General features: G+C 39.8%; 1 protein-coding gene across 1 annotated transcript in view; it reads left to right on the plus strand.

The window, feature by feature from the left end:
• pdia2 (protein disulfide isomerase family A, member 2) overlaps positions 1–6,988 on the plus strand; it is an 11,645-nt gene extending 4,657 nt beyond the window's left edge. The window contains exons 5-11 of the mRNA XM_037690296.1: positions 1,480–1,596; positions 1,674–1,799; positions 3,804–3,998; positions 4,077–4,197; positions 6,372–6,550; positions 6,633–6,794; positions 6,875–6,988. Of these exons, the coding sequence (XP_037546224.1) occupies positions 1,480–1,596; positions 1,674–1,799; positions 3,804–3,998; positions 4,077–4,197; positions 6,372–6,550; positions 6,633–6,794; positions 6,875–6,931 (957 nt within the window). The 3' untranslated portion in view covers positions 6,932–6,988. The remainder of the gene's footprint in view (positions 1–1,479; positions 1,597–1,673; positions 1,800–3,803; positions 3,999–4,076; positions 4,198–6,371; positions 6,551–6,632; positions 6,795–6,874) is intronic.
• The last annotated feature ends 3,246 nt before the right edge of the window (positions 6,989–10,234 follow it).

Raw genomic sequence — 10,234 nt, forward strand, 5'->3', positions numbered from 1 at the left:
GTCTCTTACACCTGCAGCGTCTCTTACACCTGCAGCGTCTCTTACACCTGCAGAGTATCTTACACCTGCAGCGTCTCTTACACTTGCAGCGTCTCTTACACTTGCAGCGTCTTACGCCTGCAGCGTCTCTTACACTTGCAGAGTCTTACGCCTGCAGCGTCTCTTACACCTGCAACGTCTCTTACACCTGCAGCGTCTCTTACACCTGCAGCGTCTCTTACACCTGCAGTCTCTTACAGCGCCACAGTTAAGCTAAGATGCTACAGATGTAGCGCTGCACTTCTCTCAAGCATCTTAACATTTATATATGTTTATGATCAACCCCCCGGTGAACAACTGCCCGTACTAAGATCGTTCAGCTGGCGAGCGATCAACACAGGTGTCTCCACCTCCTCCACCTGCGAGCGTTCTCTGCACAGAGACAGAGGAGAAACTGCTGGCTGCTGGAGAGATGTAGGTAACCAGGAAAACTTGGAGTGGATTTTTAGTGGCTTGAGTATTCTTCTAGTAATCAAGTGGAATGGATTTGTTCACGAAGGAAGAGAAAGTGCCAACTGAACTAATGTTTCACAATAAAAGTGTGTGTGTGTGTGTGTGTGTGTGTGTGGGGGGGGGGGGGGGTCCAAATGAATGTTTTTTTAAATGTGGGGAGGCACATCCCCATCACATATAATGGTTGCGACGCCTATGCTCACACGGCTTGTATAGGGACAGAACATCCCATAACAACAGACCTCCAATCCCGTACTCACGGAGCACCTCCCACTGTGTGTGTCGAGGACCACCATGGTCAGACGCCTTCTCCAGGTCCACAGAACACATGTAGACTGGATGGGCAAACTCCTCGACCCCTCGAGGATCCTAGTGAGGTGTTTTTTTTTTGCTTTTTCAGCTATTTAGCTTTTTAATGCAAATTTGAGCCTTTTCAGTTAATTCCAAATTTTTTGAGCTTACTGTATTTCATCTTTTGCCACTTCCTTCTGGTAGTTCAAGCTTCTTTCTGCCTTTTCAGCTAGGTGGTTGTTGTTGTTTATAATTTCAGCTTTTCTTTTGACCAATTTCCTATTTTTTGTGCTAATTTCTGCTCATTTATACATAATTCAGCAAAAATGTGTTCTTTCTGCTTTCTTCTGCTAAATAAGGCTTGTTCTTTAATTTCAGCTACAATTCAGCATGCTTTTAAAGCTAATTTCAGCTGTTTTTCAGCAAGTTCTTCAACAATAAGCATTCACACTGCATTTTTGCGGGAAATGCAATTTCTTTATTTTTTATTTTATTCATAAATTATGACATTATTTTCAAGAAAAAGGTTTTGTAGACATTATTGTTATATTAATATATGGCCAAAACAGCTGAAGATCATTTCATCTGAGGGTTGAAAATGAGTGAATGTTTTAAATAACAGGATGCTGATTTTCTGTTGGGTGAACAAATTGACTTGTCAATGTTAAACAGATTAGTTTTGTGTGTGTTTGCCAGTTTGATGACGGTAGAGCGGACTTTGTGTGGTCAGAAGAAAAGAAGCTTGATCAACACAACCTGACTGCCTTCATCAAGGAGAACAGCCTGGAGCTGGTCATCTCGTTCAGCCAGGAGGTGAAGCACATACGTTCAATTAGAAAACACAAATAAAATCTCAGGTTAAACTCAATATATTCTGCGTACGTTTCCAGACAGCGGACAAAATCTTTACTTCTCGGATCCTCCTGCACAGCCTGCTGTTCATCAACTCCACGGTGAACAGTCACATTGACCTGGTGGAAAGTTTCAGGACTGTGGCCAAAGAGTTCAAAGGAAAGGTAAAGACCTGGAGTTTGTGTTATAATAAACAAGTTCATTTTGCACAGTCCCGTCAGGAAAATATTTCAATAATTTAAAAAATAAAATGAATACCCTGTAGGTTACAATGTAATACCCTGCATGCTGGAGTGGCTTGTACAAGCTGTCTCTGAGATTCTGAGATTCTGAGGGCTATGAGGGTTCGAGACCTCCGAGCAGGGGCGGTCCTAGCCTGTTCGGTGCCCTGGGTGAAAAATCCCTCCAGCAACAATTGCACTTTTATCAAGACACAAAATTCACTGCACAGCTGTCAAGGAAGGTCTGCACCTTTTTTGAACAAGACAGTACACACGATTGCACTTCAAGAAACACAAAATAAATTGCATATCTGTCATGCAACCATCTTACCCTACTTTAAACAGGTGATTCTACACTATTACTTTTCAAAATGAGAAATGCAGATTAATCTACGCAACAACTGCCACCTAAATATTGACTCTTTTTTGCCTTCTTTGATGCAAAATCATCAATAATGTCATGGTATGAAATCTGCTCAGCAGTTGTATGGTTGATAGTGATGTAGCAAACAGCTAACCGTTAAGACTGTCTTATAAATATGACATATATGTCCAATTTGTGAAATATTAAGAATAGGAGATAAATCAACACCGCTTCCAGTTAATGGCTATTTAACGCGAACCAAGCTGCATCACAAGATCATTATCTTTAGTAACTACAGTAGCCTAATATTACTTTTATATGTAGTAGTTTAATTTAACAAGAATTTAAATCTTCAAAATTGTAATATTTTCTGCTGAAAGACAAATATGTCATCCTAAGCAGCTAAACGTACACAACAGTTAGCGTCTTATGTTATTAATGACATTATTAATAATAATTGTGTGGAGTATTTATGAACAAATAATATATCACCTGTTGTAGATATCTCTTTCAACAACGTCAGTGAGGGAAATAGTTTAATTCAAACTTTACTGAAAAGTTGAAGAATAACGTTAACGTGAGTAATTTAAAAAAAACGTTTTCATTGCTGATAATTGTGACGTACGTGGTGATTCTGACATAAATATTATATTCAAATCAGACGTGCCGCAGTTAGCGCTTATAAATATTGTAATTTTCAGACTATAAGGCGCAATAAGCGAAACAAAAACAGTCAGATAAGTCAAACTTTATTCAAGTCATTCACAATAACCACATAAAATTGGTTCGAGGTCCATAAGCACAACCAGAATTACCATATTTTCCGGCGTATAAGTTGATCCGGATTATAAGTCGCATCAGTCACATCAGTCACAAAAAAAGCTTAATGAAGAGGAAAAAAAACATATATAAGTCACTTTGACGAATAAGTTGCATTTATTATGCGTCACCGCTGACTCGTTGCTTATTTAATGGTCAGAACAGCTTCATTTCGCCTGGGCGGCATGGCACCATCACAGCTCTCCAGTGTTCCTCTGCCTGCACCAGCTGAGTTAAGCGAACCTGCACGGGAGGACTCGCTGTTGCAGTTCTTAAAAATTTAAAGTGTCAGTCAAAAATTGTGTTATGAATTTGGAAAAAGAAAAAGGATATAAGTTGCTTTGACGTATAAGTCGCAGGACTGACAAATCTATGCAAAAAACTGACTTATACGCCGGAAAATATGATGATACATAAGACGCACCAGATAATAAGGCTGACTGTTGATTTTTGAGAAAATTAAAGGATTTTAAGTGTGCGGGTAATCATAGATATCTATGTCATGCAAAATTCAGAGCACAGTTAATAAAACAGCATTGTCATGAATTATTAAAGTTTTGGGGGGATTCAAGTTGTTTTAGAATGGAGAGCAAGTTTGGGCAGATTCAACCAAACTGTGGATAAGAATCAACCATTTTTTATCAGTTAAGATATTAACAGTTAAAAAATTCCAAATAAAACCCACTTAGGAAAATCTGAGCTATAACTTTAATGTGAATATTCTCTGCAGTGACAGTAAATAAATCGGTTTCTGTCTTCAACAGATGCTGTTCATCACGATTGATGTGACAGCAGAATTGTCTCATGTCCTGAAATATTTTGGTGTGTCAGAAAGTGACGCGCCCACCGTACGTGTTATCAGTATGGAAACGCAGAAGAAGTTCGACATTCCCTCTGGGGATCTGACTGAAAATTCACTCCGGCAGCTGTGTCAAGAAATTTTAGATAACACTGCCAAGGTATCGCCCCACAGTCCAGACATTTCAAAGTCACACAGCAGCATTAAACTAACAGCTTGTCCTGTTTTTATGCTGCAGCCTTACTATCGCTCTGAAGAGATCCCAAAGGACTGGGACAAAGGACCAGTAAAGGTTTTGGTGGGCAAGAATTTTGAAGCTGTTGCTCTGGACCCGACCAAAAACGTCTTTGTTGAGTTTTGTAAGTCAGTCTGCATCTTATGTTCTGCATCTATTATATAATTTACATTTGCTAAAGTTTCCCTAAATGTAAGGGTTTCTGCCTCACGGGCTCAAGTTTACTGATCAATAATTGTGATTTCTTTTGAACCAAGATTAAAACTTGAAAAGCTACACATTTGCGCTAAACTTAACTACTAAAGTCTGTCTGGCCCAAAAAAAAATAAATAAAAATAAATCCAACAAGAACAACTTTGGACAAACTGTATATTTTTATTTTATTTTTTGTGAAATTAATTTATGTTTCACCATCATCAATCTAAAATTAAATTTGAAAGATTTATCACATATTTTGTATTCTACTTTTAATCAAAGTTACATAAAAAATGAAAATGATGGCAATGAATACAAATATAACTAATATGTCATGCACCAGAACAAACTTAAAACCATGTCAGTTTTTAAAACAGAAGTCAGAATAGAAGGAAATACTGTATATGGGTCATTTGGAGAAGTGTGTCTATGAAGTGTTTTAAAACCAAATCACAACAGAAGTCATCTCAGGACACTGTAAGAAAACTTTCACATAATGTACATTAAAAAAACAGTAAAAGTTATCTATCTAAGGAAGCCAGCAGATTGTGTAGAATCCACTTTGTCACAGTGTCCCATCCTGAGCAAGCACAAAGGCAACAGTGGGAAGGAAAAACTCCCTTTTAACAGGAAGAAACCTCCAGCAGAACCAGGTTCCAGATGAGCTGTCATCTACAAAGTATTTCAACCGGCTGGCGTTTGAGAGGAACAGGAAGGAGAAACAAACATAGAATGACAGGTCCAGATGTACCAGATGACACTGGCTCTACGCCTGCCTTCAGCAGACTCTCATTTAAAATCATATTGTCTAAAAATAACTGACTATGATAACTGACTTTATTAATTAATTTATCATTTCCTGCCTGAAATTACAGTAAACATCAGATTTTTTTCTATGAAGCCTCCAAATAATTTGGGGTTTATAATCTAAGCTGACAAAATGTTGACATTATGTTATACAAACTGTAGTGTAAAGAAAACCAAGTCAGAATTAAATGTTAAAGTGGCTGCCAGTTGCTCAGTAAAGTCACACTTTTAAGCACATGCCTGTGCCTGTCACTGCCTACTTGCAGCTTTATGAAACAGGCAGACAGAAATGCAAAGCAAAAATTAAGCCTTAAACCATTACTGTGTGAAAAACCTAAGGCATATAGAAAAAATTCCTGAACAGAAGTACAGAAATGTCAAAGCATCTGAATTCCACTTGTATCAATGTTTCTTCAGTGTTTATAGGAGATACGACAAAAAAAAAAAAAAAAAAGATAATTTGACGTTTTCAACTATATTCAAATACAGTGAAAATAAAAATAATTTTGGTATGTGCCCTCTGTACTCAGGGAAAATTAAGAGAAGAAAAGGTGAGTCCTGTTGCAGTGACACTGTAGACACATTGAGTGACTGGTCCAGGGTGTGTCCACTATAACAGGCCAAATTAACCCCTGCCCAGATTAAACCAGAGTTTTGACCCAGGTCAAAGTATACCCCGGTATAAAACTGTCCTGGGCCAAATTGTACTCGGAAGTGTAACATAACCTAGACCAGATTACACCCCTCCATGTCAGAATATACCCATCTATAGACCCATAATCTGGCTAATTCATACCCCACATACCAACTGTTTAGTGTTTTAAGATTTAAGTCAGTTATCTTTCTCACTCAACTTACCTGACAAAGCAGAAACCCCAACAAAATGTTGAAAAATTAAGTAATTCTTGTGTATATGACTCAACACTACTGATATTATGGGGTTATAATCTGGCCTGAAGGATAGGCCTAGACCAATTTATACTCCAGAGTAGAACACTGCTGAAGGATGCTATTGCAAGGAGTTGGCTGTACAAAGAAAAAGAAAGGCCTATGTTCTAGTGCCTGAATTGCATAAAAAGTGTAAAAAATCTGGAAATAAAGAGTTTGCTCACAATAACCTGGCACCTTTAATGATAAAATAAAACAAAATGCTAAATGTTTCTCAAAGCACTTGATATAGTCGTTCAAGTTGGAGAAACCTGAAATGTTTTACAGAGATGTTTGCTATAATCCCAACATAAAAAATGACTTCTTATTATGTCTGCGGACATCTCTGCTTGTGTTTTTTGTGTGTAGATGCGCCGTGGTGTGGACACTGCAAGGAGCTGGCCCCCATCTGGGATCAGCTTGGGGAGAAATACGTAGAGCACGAAGACATCATCATAGCCAAGATGGATGCCACAGCCAATGAAGTGGAGTCTGTTGTAATTAATGGATTTCCAACAATTCAATACTTCCAAGCTGGTGACAAAGTGGTACACACACACACACACACACACACACATGCATGCGTGCACGCACACACATAATTTTTAACATGATGTGGTTTTCTCTCAGGTGATCAGTTACACAGGAAAAAGAGATCTGGAGACGTTTTCTAAGTTCCTGGATAACGGAGGAGTTCTGCCAAAGGAGGAAAGTGATGAGGTTGAAGATGAAGATGATGATGAGGAAGATCCTGATGCTGAAGATACAGATAAAACCGACGATCAGCGCAAGGTTTGTTTTTTATTCTTAAAGATTTTTCCCAGTTTTTAAAAACTCCACATTCAACTTCAACATTTCTCCCTGTTTTTCAGGAGGAGGAGGAGTCGTCAGAAGTATCGTTTAACAAGACGTCTAAAGATGAGCTGTAACAACACTCAGCCAGTTTGGATCAACCTACCATCTTCCAGTTTTCTTAATAAAAGCGCCACAGGTTTTAAGCTGTTATGTAGTTGTGACTATGAATGGATTTTGAACTCTGTGACTTGATATCTTTATTAAAATGTATGTGTGGCTTTATAAGTTAGGAAACATAAATATTCAGAAAGTGACATTTTTGAAAAGTGGAAAAAAACAAAACATCATAGCACCCTTGAATGAGCTAAACATTTTGATGGATGAATGGCTAAAATATTACAAAGTCTGCAGAAATAGTTCAACTGCAAATAATAATAATAATATAATAATAAAATGTTAGAATGCTGATTCAATGATTACATTATACTGACAATGCTAATGTCTGCTGTTATAATGTTATTAACTGAGGAGTTTAAAGTGGCGTTTAGAGTTTAGTGACATCACGATCGAGCACCGCGAGTGACGTCACGAGCGCCACAGTATTGCCGCACTTATGGGAGCTCCGCTTCGACTCGATCTTTTTTGCGCCTACACTGCACACCCATGCTACAAACATGACCGTGACACACTTGTGGAGTTTTGTGTGTCACTGCCTTGCCATCATGTCATCGTGGTTCAGTTCCCGGCTCCCCTCCAGCTTCGGGCTCAGGCCTGTCATGGCGGCCATCTTTATGATCTTCCATCTGCCTGAATGGACTGAACTCTACGGACCTGTTCGGCTCCGCGGGAAAAACCCTGGATGTTCTCCGTGTTAGGATAATTTAATATTATCCTTGAATAGCTCATTAAATAAATATGCCACACAGGAGAGGAGAAGATATTTTCTTCCCAGGTTCTAATCGTACAAGATGAAACAGAGTTGAAATACAAGCAGGCAAAATGTTTACATGGTGCTTGGTCTCCAAGTCTTCTCCAAGAGAGCATAAAAAGTGTATTTTTATGATGTTAACAGAGGCGAAGCCTTCCAGTTTAGGCCTTGAGTTTATCAGGTGAAAAGCTGCATGTTTCAGCTCCACTCTGTCCAGACATTAATAAGTGAAAAACATCTGTGATCTTTCACATCTTCTATCACTCTGTCTCCTGGACCTGGTTCTGGAGGGTGGTCTGGGAGGGCAGCTGCTGGGATCGTTATCATCAAGCTGCTAGCGGGGCCTGCTATCGCTGCTAACAGGATCCTCCATCTGTCTGCACGGAACGAATTCTACGGACCCGTTTGGTTCCGCAGGGAAACCTGGAATGTTTTCTGTCTGCCAGACCCGGTTCTGGACCGCGGTCTGTGAGGGCATCTGCTGCGGTCATTGTTAATCAAGCTGCTGCTGACCAAACCTGCTAATGCTGCTAACAAGACCATGTGGCTAGCAGAACGGAACCATGCTGCTGAAAGACAATGTAGATGTTTTTCTTTTTCAACTTTGGCACCTTATTTTAGTATTTTAGTAGTATTTTTGTATGTTTTAGTATTTTTGCCACATGCTTTGGTATTTCGGGCAGCACGGTGGCACAACTGGTAGAGCTGCTGCCTCTCAGCAAACACGTTACTCTGGTTCAAATCCTGGTCCGGAGGTATTTCTGGGTGGAGTTTGCATGTTCTCTCCGTGCATGCGTGGATTTTCTCCGGATACTCCGGTTTCCTCTCAAGACCAAAAACATGCATGTTAGGCTGATCGGTAACTCTAAATTGTGTCTAGGTGTGAGTGAGAGAGTGAATGGTTGTTTGTCTTGTTTGTCTCTGTGTCCCTGTGATGGACTGGAGACCTGTCCAGGGTGTTCCCCAACCTCTCACACAGTGATAGCTGGACATGGGCACCAGTGACCCCCACGACCCAAAAAGAAAGAAGCAGGTAAAAGATAATAGATGGCTGGATGCTTTGGTATTTCTTGTTGTTGTTGTTTGTTTTTTGTGAGTCGAGACGGTTCTTCTCGTCATTGCATTGTTGACATTGTGTTGATTTTGCATATGACAAATAAACCAAACTTGAAACGTGATGTTTAAGTTTCTCAGTGTCTTGTTCATGAGTGATGGTAGAATGGAGCAAGAGATGGACAAACAGACTGAAGCTTTATGTGCACTAATGAGGGCATTCCTCTGGTTTGTTGTACTGAAGAAGAAATTGAACCCAAAGGCAAAGCTCTTGTTTTACTGGGTCGACGTTCTAACATTCACCTGTGGTCATAAGATATTGATCATGACCAAAAGAGCAAGATCCCAGATACAAGTGGCTGAAAGAAGGTTTCTCCATAGGAAGGTGGCCAGGATCAACCTTGGAGATAAGGTGAGTAGCTCTGTCATTTGGGGGAGCTCAAGTGGAGCATCTCCTTCATACTGAAAGGTGATGCCTCCTGGCTGCTTCCTCTTTGAGATGCTTCAGGCACGTATTTCTAGGAAGAGACCTAGAGAAATAACTCACTGGTGGGATTACTGTATCTCTCTAGTCTGGGGAGAGGGGAGGTCTGGGTTTTGAACTTGGACCTGACCTCAAATAAATGGAAAAGAAAATGTATGTATCTCTGCATTTACCTATGTATGTATGTATCTATGTATGCATTTATGTATGTCTGGATGGATCAATTAGATTGTTTGAGACAAGCAAGATGCAATTCTGCTTGTATAAAGATATGAAAATGCTCACATACATGAACTACATCTCTAAAATACATCTTGGTAATTACAGCAGGTGAGATCAGTAATTTGTCCTTTCTGAGTTACTGTACTTTGGTTCAGAAAGAGCTCCACCCATTTTCTTGTTTGTTTGTTTTTTGCTTCCTCATATAAGCATGTCTGTCTATCATGTAGCATGTGAACCTCAACTGGTGTTTTGATGGTTAGAGTTTACATTGCTTACCCATCCCTCTATACATTATCTTTACCCGCTTCTTCCTTTTCGGGTCATGGGGGTCACTGGTGCCCATGTCCAGCTATCACTGTGCGAGGGGTGGGGACATGTCCGTCACAGGGACACATAGAGACAAATGAGACAAAAAACCATTCACTCTCTCACTCACATCTAGAGACAATTTAGAGTTACCAATCAGCCTAACATCTATGTTTTTGGTCTGTGGGGGGAAAACGGGAGTACCCAGAGAAAACCCACACATGCACGGAGAGAACATGCGAACTCCACCCAGAAAGGCCCCTGGCCGAGGTTTGAACTGGCGACCTTCTCGCTGAGAGACAACAGCTCTACCATCTGATCCACATCGATTACCCACAAACGCATTTTCCTAACAAGTGTGGCACCATTTCAGGGAAAATAAACAGACTTTCTATTGGCAAAATATTTTTTTTGCCAAGAAAATAGTTGTGATAAAGCAATTCT

The sequence above is a fragment of the Nematolebias whitei genome, chromosome 16 (assembly GCF_014905685.2).
Source record: "Nematolebias whitei isolate Nwh7 chromosome 16, NemWhi1, whole genome shotgun sequence".
Taxonomy (NCBI): Eukaryota; Metazoa; Chordata; class Actinopteri; order Cyprinodontiformes; family Rivulidae; genus Nematolebias; species Nematolebias whitei.